Source organism: Apodemus sylvaticus, chromosome 10, assembly GCF_947179515.1.
Source record: "Apodemus sylvaticus chromosome 10, mApoSyl1.1, whole genome shotgun sequence".
Taxonomy (NCBI): Eukaryota; Metazoa; Chordata; class Mammalia; order Rodentia; family Muridae; genus Apodemus; species Apodemus sylvaticus.
The window spans coordinates 12,775,761-12,789,281 of NC_067481.1; the positions used below are offsets into that span (position 1 = coordinate 12,775,761).

General features: G+C 41.0%; 1 protein-coding gene across 1 annotated transcript in view; it reads left to right on the forward strand.

The window, feature by feature from the left end:
- The first annotated feature begins 738 nt into the window (after window positions 1–738).
- LOC127693649 (ABC-type organic anion transporter ABCA8B-like) overlaps window positions 739–13,521 on the forward strand; it is a 74,147-nt gene continuing 61,364 nt past the window's right edge. Inside the window, exons 1-6 of the mRNA XM_052194660.1 lie at window positions 739–902; window positions 6,332–6,433; window positions 8,092–8,296; window positions 9,165–9,326; window positions 11,579–11,682; window positions 12,842–13,068. Of these exons, the coding sequence (XP_052050620.1) occupies window positions 6,338–6,433; window positions 8,092–8,296; window positions 9,165–9,326; window positions 11,579–11,682; window positions 12,842–13,068 (794 nt within the window). The 5' untranslated portion in view covers window positions 739–902; window positions 6,332–6,337. The remainder of the gene's footprint in view (window positions 903–6,331; window positions 6,434–8,091; window positions 8,297–9,164; window positions 9,327–11,578; window positions 11,683–12,841; window positions 13,069–13,521) is intronic.

Here is a 13,521-nt window from a genome sequence, read left to right on the forward strand (position 1 = left end):
GATACCCCCAAGATAAATAATGTTACAGTTATACCAGTCAGAAAAATAATAGCATCCTACACAGTAATGTATAATAAAAATAATATATAATAAATAGTGCATTCATAACATATGATTAATGTATATTAAGTAAATGGCAATCAACCTACAAAAATAACAGCAATATGGACAGCACTTGATGAAGACCCTTGATGTTTATCTCTCTCCTCCAGGAGCGGAAGGGACATACGAGATAACCATCTCCAGTATCTAGAATTAAGACGCTAAAAAGTATTCCATAAATCAATAGTCAAGACTGAAGCTCAGTGGAAACTGAAAAAAAAAAAAATTACCAGGGAACTAAATGAAAGCAAAACTGAGAAATAGGAATAAAAATCCTGAGTGAAGAAGTCAGAAGCCCAAGGCTAAGGGTAGAGAGAAAGCTTTCCTCCCATGACCCAGTTCTCTGATTTACCACCTTCCAGTTTAAAAGCAAAGCATTAAATGTTACTATCAGCTCTCAGCTCTCATCACTAGAGAACATCAAACAGAAAAGCGTAGGCATACTGCAAGCTTGGGAATATTGAATTGCTTCCGTTATACAGCAACTTTGCCAGGTGATGAAATATAACTGGCACCGCCCTGCGGGGGCTGGCTGCGCAGGGGTAAAAGACAAGCAGCCTTGCACGGTCACGTGACCGCGGGGTTTTGCAAGACCAACCCAGACCTGAGATCCTAAACTCCTGCTGGGAGCAGCTTTCAGCAGTCTGGCTCAGGGATGGCAAACAGTTAAACTCTAGAAAGGTGCTTGAGAGCAGGGGGAGGGGGAAGGTGACTCACTTCATTCTAAACAGAAGCAGGGAATAAATGGTGCTTCGGGAATCCTCGCTTCTTCAGGAGTCATTGCTTCGCATTTCCCAAAAGTAAGTTTCTGCGATTTTGTCTTCCTGATCCAGCTTGTTTGGGCATCGGGATTATTGTTGTTGTTATCATAAAATCTAAACCCTTTTATGAGCCGAATGCTAACCATCTGTGCCAAAATTGCTTTTAAAAATCAATGGGCTATCATTCTGAAATGTTTTGGTGTCTGGTGCATAATATTAAATAGAGCAGGGTATTGAATTAAAATATACGTCTTTAAAATACGCATTCATGAGGCTCTGCCGAGCTATAGAATTAGTGTAGGAATGAGCTGAGATTGGCCTACAGACAGACTGTCAGGAGAGGAGACACTTCAGGATTGACTGGAAAGCTTGTGCTGCCTCTGGAGTTACTTGCTTTGATGTTGTGATTTGCCAGTCCAGGGTTAACAACTTTTCTGACACTGCTTCCCAAGAGGGTTCACAGAACACTTGTGATGTGTCTGTCCTAGGATCTCTGAGGCTTCTGTCACCATGGGTGAAATCAGAATGGGAAATGTTTATTGTAGGTTCTCCCTTCCGCTCAGTCTAACTTTAAATGCTCATCCAGAAGCACAGAGGTGTCTGGTCCCAGAGCAACAGGGAGGAGAAAAACTTAGTCTCTAGCCCTCTGTCTATCTCCCTCTCCCTCCCCCTCCCTCCCCTTCCCCCCTCTCTCCCCTTTCGCTCCCCTCCCCCTGCCTCCCCTCCCCCTTCCCCCCTTCTCCCTCTCCTCCTCCTCTTCTCCCCTCCTACCCCCTCCCCTCCTCCTCTTCTTTCCTCCCCCTCCCCCACTCCTCCTCTTCTTCCCTCCCCCTCTCCCTCCCTCTTCCCTCCCCTTCCCCTCTCTCTCCCCTTCCGCTCCCCTCCCCCTGCCTCTTCTCCCCCTTCCCCTCCCCTTCTCCCTCTCCTCCTCCTCTTCTCCCCTCCTAATCCCTCCCCTCCTCCTCTTCTTTCCTCCCCTCCCCCTCTCCTCCTCTTCTTCCCTCCCTCTCTCCCTCCTCCTCTCCCTTGCTCTCTCCCTCTCCCTCCCTCTCTCCCTTGCCTTCCCTATTCCTCTTCCTCTCCCTCACACACACACACACACACACACACTTACACACTTACACACTTAAACATCCTGGATATTATTTACTCCATGGTTAAGGAGCGTTCAAGTCTTCAGTCTTGCTACAAACCACAGAACACACACCAGGAGTGAACAGACAAGGAGGTAATTTTAATTTATAAATAAAATCGAAGACATTGCAGACAGATGGCAGTTGCTTGTGGGGCTGTGCCTGATTGTGTACTGAGATCTCTACTTAAACAACTCCTGCTACACCTACAGCCTACACAGTCCCCTCTGAGAACATTCTGAGAGGCTCCTTAGCTCGCACGCACTGGGCACTACAACCTGATGCAGCTCTGTCTGCTCTTGGTGTCCTTTCCTTCCTTCTCTCTTTCCAAGGGTTGTCTCATTTCTTTCCTTGGTCTGTCAGCCTTCCCTCCCAACTCCTTTCACAGCCCCATGCAGATTCCTCCTGTGGCAACAACCCCTGAGCCTGCTTCAGCCATTCGGTCTCCCATTAGACTGGCCAGGACTTACCACCTGAGCTGTGACTCTAGAAAATCCAACAGTGTGTGTGCTCTCTGTGAAGCTGAGGAGGGCTTCGGTAAGGACCTGCCCACTCCTTGTCACTGTGACTCACCATGTGACCTTCATCCCTACCAACTGCTTCAGTTCTCAGGACTTAGAACCTAAATTTATAATATTTACGGTGGAGCTACTAATTTTGTGATCAGAAGCCATGGGCTATTCACACCTCTGGCGTGCTTCCCAGAAATCTGCTCAGCCTCAGACTCTGGGGAATCTTCCCTTCCTTAATTCAGTTTAGGTATCCTGTTTCCACCCTCAGGAAGAAAGCCTTGGGAGAGCATTTACATCCCATAGTTTTCAGAAGAGGCTCACCAGAGCATGTTGCACAGTATTGATTGTTGAAGCTGGAGCAGGAGGTGTTATTATGCACTAGAACATCTTCTGCAGGAGATTTTACACTACCGCTTAATTAAATATATATGCAAATTCCCTTATCAAATCACCTACTGATATTTACACACAAACATACATACCCTCACTCTCTCCTATAGATGGTCCTTCACTCAGTGTTGAATTACCTAAAGCTGTGGTTTGCTGTACTCCTGTGGGAAAACCTGTTCTGCTCAGCTGAGCAATCTCTATGGCAGTATAATGCTGTTCCCTTCAGCCAGTTCTGGGGAAAGCCTCTGAGATGCTTTCCTGTGCATCCGCTCACTCACAAGACAAAGGATCATGAACTCTCCACCTAGATGAAGCCAGTCCGAAGCTTCTACAGGTGGAGTTTCTACCTCTGCCTCCCAGATATAAGACCTCACCACAAAAACCTCTCTTCCCTGGAAAGCTAATGTATTATTATTGATAGACATAAATATATTTGTGCTTACTTGGATTAAAAGTGGAGTCACATTTCTATATAATAACTGGATCAGTTAGAATCTATCAGAGAGCTCCTATATGTAGATAGTATTTGTAAAAAATAGATCATAATAAAAGCTGTTAAATTTTTATAAAATAAATTACAGTTCTTTGGGAAAATTAAGAGAAACCATTAAAGATATAAAGATTATGAAGACTACCTTTATGATATGCTTTGAACAAGACAGGAAATTGAGGAAAGAAAGAAATCTTTATCCATTTAGTAAAACTTGATAACAATATTAAAAGTAGAATTAGAATAGATGTAAATAAAATTAAACATAAGAATAAAACATATGATTGTCCAAAGGAAAGGTTCATACACAATTTGGTTAACTTTTAAAATATTATTATCTATTAATTAGGTTTTAAACAGCAGACAGCTGTCAGTATTTTATGAATCAAACATTTAAAATGTCAGCCAATGTTTAAAGGTAAGCACTGTGTACTCTTTGGTTGGTGGTTTATTCCCTAGGAGCTCTGGGTGGTCTGGTTGGTTGATATTGTTGTTCTTCCTATAGGGTTGCAATCCCCTTCAGCTCCTTCAGTCCTTCCCCTAACTCCTTCCTTGAGGTCCCTTGCTTAGTGTGGTGGTAGGCTGTAAGCATCTGCATCTGTATTGGGCAGGTGCCCTTAGAATCTCTCAGGGAACAGCTATACCAGGATTCTGTCAGCAAGCACTTCCTGGCATCAGCAATAGTATCTGGGTTTGTTGTCTGCAGATGGGATGGATCCCTAGGTGGGGGCAGTCTCTGGATGGCATTTCCTTCCGTCTCTGCTCCATATTTTGTCCCTGTATTTCCTTTAGACAGGAACAATTCTGGATTTAAAATTTTGAGATTCTGGTTGGCCACATCATCAACTGGGGGCTGTGCCTATCCTCTGGGTATGGTCTCTACAGGTTCTGTCAAGTGTTACTCAGAAGGCAGAGGCAGATGGATCTCCGTGAGTTTGAGGACAACCTGTTCTACGTAGTGAGTTCCAGGACAGCCAAGGTTTTACAAAGAGAGCCTGTCTCAAAAGACAAAAGAACTTAAAACTTGACCTATGAGGAATGAGGAAGGCTTTTTAGACACAAGCAAGAGTTAAAAAAATTAGTCTACTGACTAATCTATTGACAGTAGCAGGTTCTATTAAATATAAATATCAGGATATGATAAAGCATTTGCTAAGATGCAAAAATAAGATGCAATCCAATTATGAATCAAGACTTCAGGAAAGCAGGAAAACAATGAGCATTCCATATCCTAATAAAGACTTCACCTATAATGCCATGCCTAGTGGTGAAATGTTCATGTATCTCTTAAATTCAGACGATGTTTTAGCTGAGCTGTTCTTACCCAAGAGAAGAGGCCAGGATGAGTTCTTTATGAATTTGAAGTTTTTGTTGAGCCACACAGACCTGGCCTGGTGAATACAAAGACAGACTGAGTTGAATGAGCCAGTGGTTTGTTTGTTTGTTTGTTTGTTTGGGGGTTGTTGTTGTTGTTGTTTGATGTTTCATTGCACTGTTTGTTTGTTCATTCATTTGTTTGCTTGTTTTTCATAGTGAGAAGACAGCTTTTTATCTCCCTGAGTATTCATGTGAATTTATGAATAACATTTTAACCTGTTTTGTTTTAATTGGTCTCAGAAATGATTCATCCGTCTGTAGCTCCCATATTCTATGGCACAAATCACGAATAATTCCATCGCAGGAAAAATGAAATCTTTTCTATAATTTTAGTAGGAACTCAGGCTCTGTAGGATCTCTGAGTCTCCCTTAGAAGCCTGCTCTTTTCTACTGAGAGACAGAAAGGGAGTGGATCTGGATGGAAGGGGAGGCGGGGAGGAGCTGGGAGGAGCAGAGGTAGAAAAAACTGTAATTATGTGAGAAAACAACAAGAGTAATAAAATACTCTCCAGGGTTGGGCCCCTGGAGTCCCTCCTCACTCTGTTGGGATATTTTTTATTGGTGATTTTATTGATTAACATTTCAATTGTTATCCCTCTTCCCAGTTTCCCCTCCTAAAACCCCTATCACATTCCCCCTCCCCCTGCTTCAATGAGGGTGCCTCCCCCAACCCCCCACCTACTCTCCACCTCACTGCCCTAGCATCCCCCTACACTGGGGCACACACACACACACACACACACACACACACACACACAGACAGAGACAGAGAGAGATAGAGAATGGAAAAGAGAGAGAGAAAGCGTGGCTAAAGTCAAGGTTAGAGAAAATGCAGCCTCCATGTACTTTACACTGCAGAGAACCATTTCATCTGAGCAGTAAGAAAGTGTGTTTCCTGGATAAGCCTGGCCAACAAACCACCATGAGCCAAGGATGGCCTCTTCTCTCTAAAATGCTCCTCCAGTTCTGCTAGAGCTTAGATTCCATTTGTCTCCCAAACTCTCCAAGAGTTCACATTCTAGACACTTGGCTGGTGTGTGGGGATGCTAAGAGTGTTGGAACCCTAGAGGAAATGGTAAGTATGGGTACCACTCTTAGAAGAAATTGATGCTCATCTTGTGACATATGTTAGCTCTCCCTTCCTGTCCCTGTACTGTACCGTGATACAGCCTAGAAGACCTTGCCAAGATGAAAATTGACCCAAATAAACATCTTTCCTTTGTGAAGCACATAGCCTCATTATTTTAATGTAACAATAGAAAACAGATGAAGAAAACGTCCTCTGCTGACAAATCTTGACATCAGTCCAGCTAGTATTAAAATTAAACGTCAAAAGGCCAGTTCCATCTTTGTAGAGAAAGCTATGAAGGATAAACTCAGAGCTGAGAGGCATGAACTGGTGGCTGGGAGTGCCACAGATAAACAGTGGGCAGATTCAGGATTTGGGGAAGTAATTAGCATTCATTTAGATCAGTGGCCTCATCAGGTTACTCTTCCCCCATTGGCTATATTCCTCATGACCACTTGATTTATTCTGCTTTCTCTGCCCTTTTTCTCATTAAACAGGGCAACATGATCAAGAGAGAGATAAGTGTGCACCAACAAACTTGTGCTTTATTACAGAAGAACCTTCTTAAAAAATGGAGACTGAAAAGAGAGACCTTGATGGTATGGTTTAGTGTTTCTGCCACTGACTGCTGACGATATAAATGTATTTTGCCTGAGAATTGCATGTGCTTTTCTCCTATATCACCCCACACACCAAAAAAACAAATAAAAGAGTAAACCTCCCTCAGACAGCAGGGACTGTTTTTAAGGCCATGAGTATGCTTAAAGAAACTTCATTCAATTGGTTTAAAAAGCAATAACCCCGGCCAGAAATTCAGAATTCAGCAAACATCTTTTAAAGCCACTGGTCACACATCTCACTAGCGTTACCACCCATAGACACAAGAGTTAGGATTGTTGTTAGTCTAAAACTGGGAAATCAAACAACCCAGCAAAAGGGATATTTGCCATTTTCTCATTTGAATTTCTCTCTTTTTTTAATAATTTATTTATCTTTATTTTATGTACGTTAGTGTCTTGACTGCATATATGTTTGTGTTAGGGTGTTGGATCCTCTGGAAAAGGAGTTCCAGACAATTGTGAGCTGCCATGTGGGTGCTGGGAATTGAATCCGGGTCCTCTAGAAGAGCAGCCAGTGTTCTGAACCTCTGAGCCATCTCTTCAGCCCTTGGATTTCTTTCTTGTTTAAAATTTTTACTTCAGAAATATCAGAAAGGGTTGGACATATACTCAGTGCCAAAAAAAATATTCTGAAAATATGTCTAAGTTTATGCACTGGGGAAACAAAATAATTTATTGGGAATTTGTGAATAGCTACCAAAGCAATGTGGCACCCCTCAGATGACCACCATTCTGCTGAGTACCCTTTAAAAAAGTCTTGGTGTGTATCTTAGTCATGGTTTCTATTCCTGCACAAACATCATGACCAAGAAGCAAGAGATCTAGGGAGGAAAGGGTTTTTTCAGCTGACATTTCCACATAGCTGTTCATCACTAAAGGAAGTCAGGACTGGAACTCAAACAGGTCAGGAAGCAGGAGCTGGTGCAGAGAGACCATGGAGGAATGTTCCTTACTGGCTTGCTTCCCCTGGCTTGCTCAGCTTGCTTTCTTATAAAACCCAAGACACCCAGCCCAAAGATGGCACCACCTACAAGGTGCCCTCCCACCTTTGATCACTAATTGAGAAAATGCCTTATAGCTGGGTCTCGTGGAGGCATTTCCTCAAAGGAGGCTCCTTTCTCTGTGATAACTCCAGCTCATGTCAAGTTGACACAAAACCAGCCAGGATAGTGTGTAATCATTATATTCTAGCTGTGGCATGCTGCCACTTCAATACCCAGATTTTCAACAAATCAAAGATGGCTCGAACTGGTTGCCAAGGTAGCACTAGGTGAGAATACTGTAAATGACAGCTGGTTACATTTTCTACTTCCTCATGAGGACCTGCCTCAGCACAAGCACTAAGTGGCCCGAGGCATTCATGTTCCTACCAATAACTGACTGGTATTACTGATGATTTTGTGCCACACAAAATCTATTTCAAGTGGTTTGCCTTTGAGACACATTGGAGTTTTTTATTAATTCGATATATTTTTTATTTATATTTCAAATGATTTCCCCTTTCCTGGTTCCCCAGAGGAAAATTTGATGACCAAATGGTTGTGGATGAATACCTCGGAATCATGATTTTTCTCTCTGATGGTTATGGATAACTAATCTGGAATTGTGACTTTTCTCCCTGTTCTTGGGCTGCGTAGGAGGGGATGATCTCGCTGCTCCTTCTGCTCTTCTTGTATTTGTATCCTCATGGTCATGAAGCTACTGACTTTTCTTCAGTGCCCACCAAGGATCTGGGGCGAGTCGATTCTTTTAGACAATCCAAGTTCATGGTAGGGTACATGCCTGTCACCAACATGACACAACAGATAATGGAGAAGGTAGCTGCTGCTGCTTTCATGGCAGGTATGGTATACCTATAGTATACTATAACTATAATATATATAAGATATATTATAACTATAGTAATCTAAGGGTTAGGATTTGACTCTCATCTGTTTTATTCTGTTAAGTGTTAACAAGATATATAGCACTGAATATAGTATCTACAGAAAAGATTGTTTTAGAGATATGAATAAAGGCACTGGGTGTATTTTGAACTTTTCCATTATTCTTTTTTTGGGGGTTGTTTGTTTGTTTGTTTGTTTGTTTTAGCTTATTAAACATATTATCAGGGTGGCTAGGGAGATGGTTGAGCAATTAAGAGCACTTGTTGCTCTTTCGGAGAACTTGTATTGTGTCCTCAGCACACTTAGGGCAGCTCATAACTGTCTATTACTCCAGTTCCAAGCATCTGACACCTTCTTCTGACCTCTGCAGGTACCATGGGCTTACATGGTACACATATGTATATGCAGGCAAAACACATACATGTGTAAAAATGTATAATTTGGGTTCTTAAAAGAATATAATAATGTATTGCTGCTTCTATTCACCATAAACCAGTGTCTGATTTATGCCACGTTACATCTATTAAAATGACAGCTGTAGAAATAATTTAGCTGGTACCATAAATACTATATTTTGTTCAAGTTGGCACAATAATCAAATATATAAAAATTAACTTTTATTAATTATTCTTTTGACCATGCCTCAATATAACTTTAGAAATATCGTCCCCAGACTTTTAGACTCAATAACGTAGTCAACATCAGTAATTGATTCAACATTGCTTCCGTGAAGAACTTTCATAAACTATGACAGACTTGACGTCTCAACATTGCCTCCCTCCATCATTCACTAACAACAGTGTCACCCACTCTCTCCTCTGCAGATAGAAAAGTTTTGGAACTGTTGGATGAAGAACATGTCAAGGAATTAGCAGAAAGTCGTGAGGAAATAATAAAAGTTATTTTTTCTGATACATTCTCATATCAACTGAAATTCCAAACTGGATGGAGATTCCCAAAGTGGAGAGAACTCGGAGACCATGAAGGTAGTTCTCCAACTACACAGCCCTACTACTCTCTATTTAAATGGTGTTGACCCATTCATAAGGATAGATGTTATTATGTCAAATTAGACAACCTCTAAAGATGTCTGTTTGTGTTGACATGTGTTAGCATATTCCATATATGATTGCTTTATATGGCTAGATGTATATATGCTTAGATGTATATGAAGCATATAGGTAGATATACATTTTAATACAATAGTGTCATTTGTAACATAACTGTAAAATGTGTATGCATTTACAAATGTATATGCATATGCACAATTTAATACTAATAGTATTTAGTTTGTAGTATATAGCTGTAAAATATGTATAAATGAAATAGGAAAACTTCTTAGATGAGATCGGCCACATTCTGGGTGGTATGTCCACAGACTAAACGGCTGTACAAATGTTTAAAGCTACATGAACAAGAAGTTTTCAAAATTCCTTGGTAAAAGGGGAACATGTGATTATTGGATTTATCTATACAATTTTGCTTGGCACAGGAACTGAGAGACATGGATGTTAGAAACAATCTTAGGACAAATGAAATCTTGAGTTTCGGAAAAGAGGAGATTGCTACATGACTCTGGGGGCTGTGGGGGGGGGGAGCGGCAGAGCAACATCCAGAGAGTAGACAAAATACCTGCATAGTCAACAAGGCAGCGGACAAGATCAGCTGTTATCAGAGGAAGGATGAAAGGTTGTTTGTGTTGTCTAGGGTTCCGGAGGAAAAGTCTGAACTGAAAGAAAGAAAGAAAGAAAGAAAGAAAGAAAGAAAGAAAGAAAGAAAGAAAGAAAGAAAGAAAGAAAGAAAGAAAGAAAGAAAGAAGGAAGGAAGGAAGGAAAGAAGGAAAGAAAAGAAAGAAGGAAAGAAAAGAAAGGAAAGAAAGAAAGAAAGAAAGAAAGAGAGAAACAAAGAAAGAAAAGAAAGAAAGAAAGAAAAGAAAAGAAAGAAAGAAATTAAATTAAAAGAAGAAAGAAAATTTACCTTTGAATAACTATAATATTGAGTTCACCATCTTTGGAGTTTGGGATCCTATGTTAACTTGCCCATCTGGCCTGAGAAAGCTCTTTTAGATATATGTGAATCAAAATAATTCCCTCTTTCCCTCCATTGTATTTTTTCAGGCATTTTATTGAAGCAAAGTCACAAGTAATTAATACACACATCACAGACTATCCTGGCTGACAAATATATATTTATGAGATGGTATATATATTTTTCCAATACAATATTTCTATTAATTGAGAACTTCATGCAGTGTATTTTGATCATAATTATCTGACACTCATTCCTTCCCATAACTCCTCCCTGATCACCTCCCAATTTTGTGTTCTATTTGTGTGTGTGTGTGTGTGTGTGTGTGTGTGTGTGTGCTATATTTGGGTGCTCAGAGGCCATTGGATCTCTTGGAGCTAGAATTACTTATTAATAAACATGTAGTTAATATTAACTACATGATAATATTAAATAAACATGTAGTTAGCAAACAGACAAACTCAAACACAACACACATATAAAATAAAATATAATACAAATAAAATAAAAACAACCTTTAAATGGGATTATTGTGTGAAAGGAGGTGGGAAGATTCTCAGAGTCAGGAGTAGGAAGTTTTCCATGAGGCTGTGTCTCCTAGGGAGGTCAGAAGAGCTATATTGATGAAATCTTACCAACATGACCTACCCAAGTATGACACAGATAGACGTGCTAATGTGGATGTAGGAAACTTGGAAGGCCTATGCCCGACACAGAAACACAGGCAACTAAGGAATACTAAGGACAGGAAAAATAGTCTTCCATAGGGAAGAGCCATTAATTGATTTTCAGATACCTAGAGGTCAGTCCTGAAAACACAATTGAAGTAATATTATAGAAGCTGAGTAGGTTGCTTTTATATATAATATAGTACATGTAGTTATATATGTGATATATATTGAGATATATATGTACACACCAGAAAGCAGAGAGAAATACATGAAAGGACTTGGAGAAAGGGAAGGTAAGGGGGATTTGGTGTAATTAGAAGCTCAAAAAATTTAAAAGTACTAAAAAAAAAAAGAAAGAGTGCTGGGATAATTCAAGGTGGATGGTTGCCTGGGATGGTTCTGTCTGACACACACAGAATTTATGTTTTCATAGATTTTTGAGCAGTTGGAATTGGGGGCTGTTGTGAAGTCCACTGCTTGCTCTCCTCAGGGTGGAAATAACCTATGATCTATGCTTCTGGTTTCTTTTGTCCACAAAGCTCATTGTTATGGAAATCAGGAAGATGTTGGCTGTCTGATATCAATATTCTGGAAGGAAGGATTTGTGGCTCTTCAAGCTGCCATCAATGCTGCCATCATCGAAGTAAGTGCAACGGGTTGAATGCACGCTGGTACACAGGACAAATCACCAGAGGCATAGAGGATACGAGGAAGAAAATACACATGGCTAGCCCTCCTCTTTCATCAATCCATTCATTCAAGGAAAAAGTTACTAAAGTTGCTGTATGTTATATAACAAAGCAGAAACTAGAGGGAGAGTTCCTCTTGCATGGTATCAGCCTCATCAGGAAGCCATGTGTGTAGAAAGAAAATCATCAAAGCAGATGCTGTCTACAATAGGGGCTGTTCTGTTAGTGTTCTGTTGCTATGAAGAGACAACATAACCAAACCAACTCTTATGTTAAAAAAGCATTTCCTTGGAGGCTTGCTCACAGTTTCAGAGGGTTAGTCCATAATCATCACAGCAGTCCATGGTCATACAGGCTTGGTGCTGGAGCAGTAGTTTTGAGTGTTCCTTTCTGATCCACAGAGGCAGCACACAGACACCATATGACTGAACCTGAACGGGCTTTTGAAAACCCAAAGCACACTCCAGTGACTCACCTCCCCCAAGAAGGCCACTCTGACTCCAGCAAGGCCACACCTCCTAATCCTTCCCAAATAGTTCTACAAATCACTTTGTGTTTGCAAACCATTATGATAACTACTATACTCACCTTGCCTTGGGTAATTCAGTGCCACTGTCTTACCCCTGTTCCTTGGGGGTGGGGCAATTAAACCCATAAAATCTAATTTGTTCCACTAAGCATCAGTGTCTTCAGCCCTACTAACTGGGGACCAAACATTCAAACATATAAATGGGTAGGATCCATTCTCATTCAAACCATATCACCATATCCCAGAATGCCATGGGATAATTTCTGATCAGAATGATAGTTCAACTTGAGACTTGAGGTAAGAGATGTATTGAACGTACAAGTTTAGAAAAGGCATTTCAAACTGTTCTGTGGTAATGTTAGCTGGGGTGTTACAGACAGGAGGTGAAATCTGATCGTTGCGGGTAAACTCAGAGTGCCTGAGCAAGATGCAAGTAGATCAGTGGCAGGACATGAATATGGAATTTTCCTCTAGCAGATGATTGTGGTAGGCCAGTAAGGGATTCCCGGAAAGGGGTGGTTTAAAACAGAGCGTGTCATTCATGATCTTGCAAGTTTTATTAACAGATATCACTATGTTTTCAGACCACCACAAACCATTCGGTGATGGAGGAACTGCTGTCAGTTTCAGGGAAATACATGAAGATCCATCCTTTTGTCAGTCAAGATGGAATTCGGACTGATTTCTTCATTTTCACCTGCATCGTTTCCTTCTCCCCAATCATCTATTATGCGTCAATCAATGTTGCAAGAGAGAGGAAAAGAATGAAGGGCTGGATGATGATGATGGGTCTTCGAGATCCAGCATTCTGGTGAGTCAAATGCAGGGCAAACAACTAAATGAGGCACCCCAAGAAAGTGGGCATTTTAGCCTATGTTTGTTAGAACCAATAACTATCTAGCTTTTTGCTTTATCCCTCTGCATGGAATAAATAGACCTTGGTGTGATGTTTGCCATGCTGATGCTGGCTGTCGTTTCTGTGCTTTTCTGCTTGAAGTAAAGAACCTGGGATTTAGGATTGCTAAGTAGTTGTGAAACAGGAATTATTGGGTGGCTATGCACTCTGACAACAGTGTCAGGAAAGTTAAATACTGGTATTGCAGACAGTCACAGGTGGCATTACCACTAGATCAGGGTCAATGGGATGGAAGACACCAAGTGTCAAGAGATTTTTCAGGACTCCAGAAGGGGATGGATGAGTCTGAGAGGATGGGTCAGCAGAATGGGATTGTGGATGTGGCATAGACAGTTCGATCTTTATATA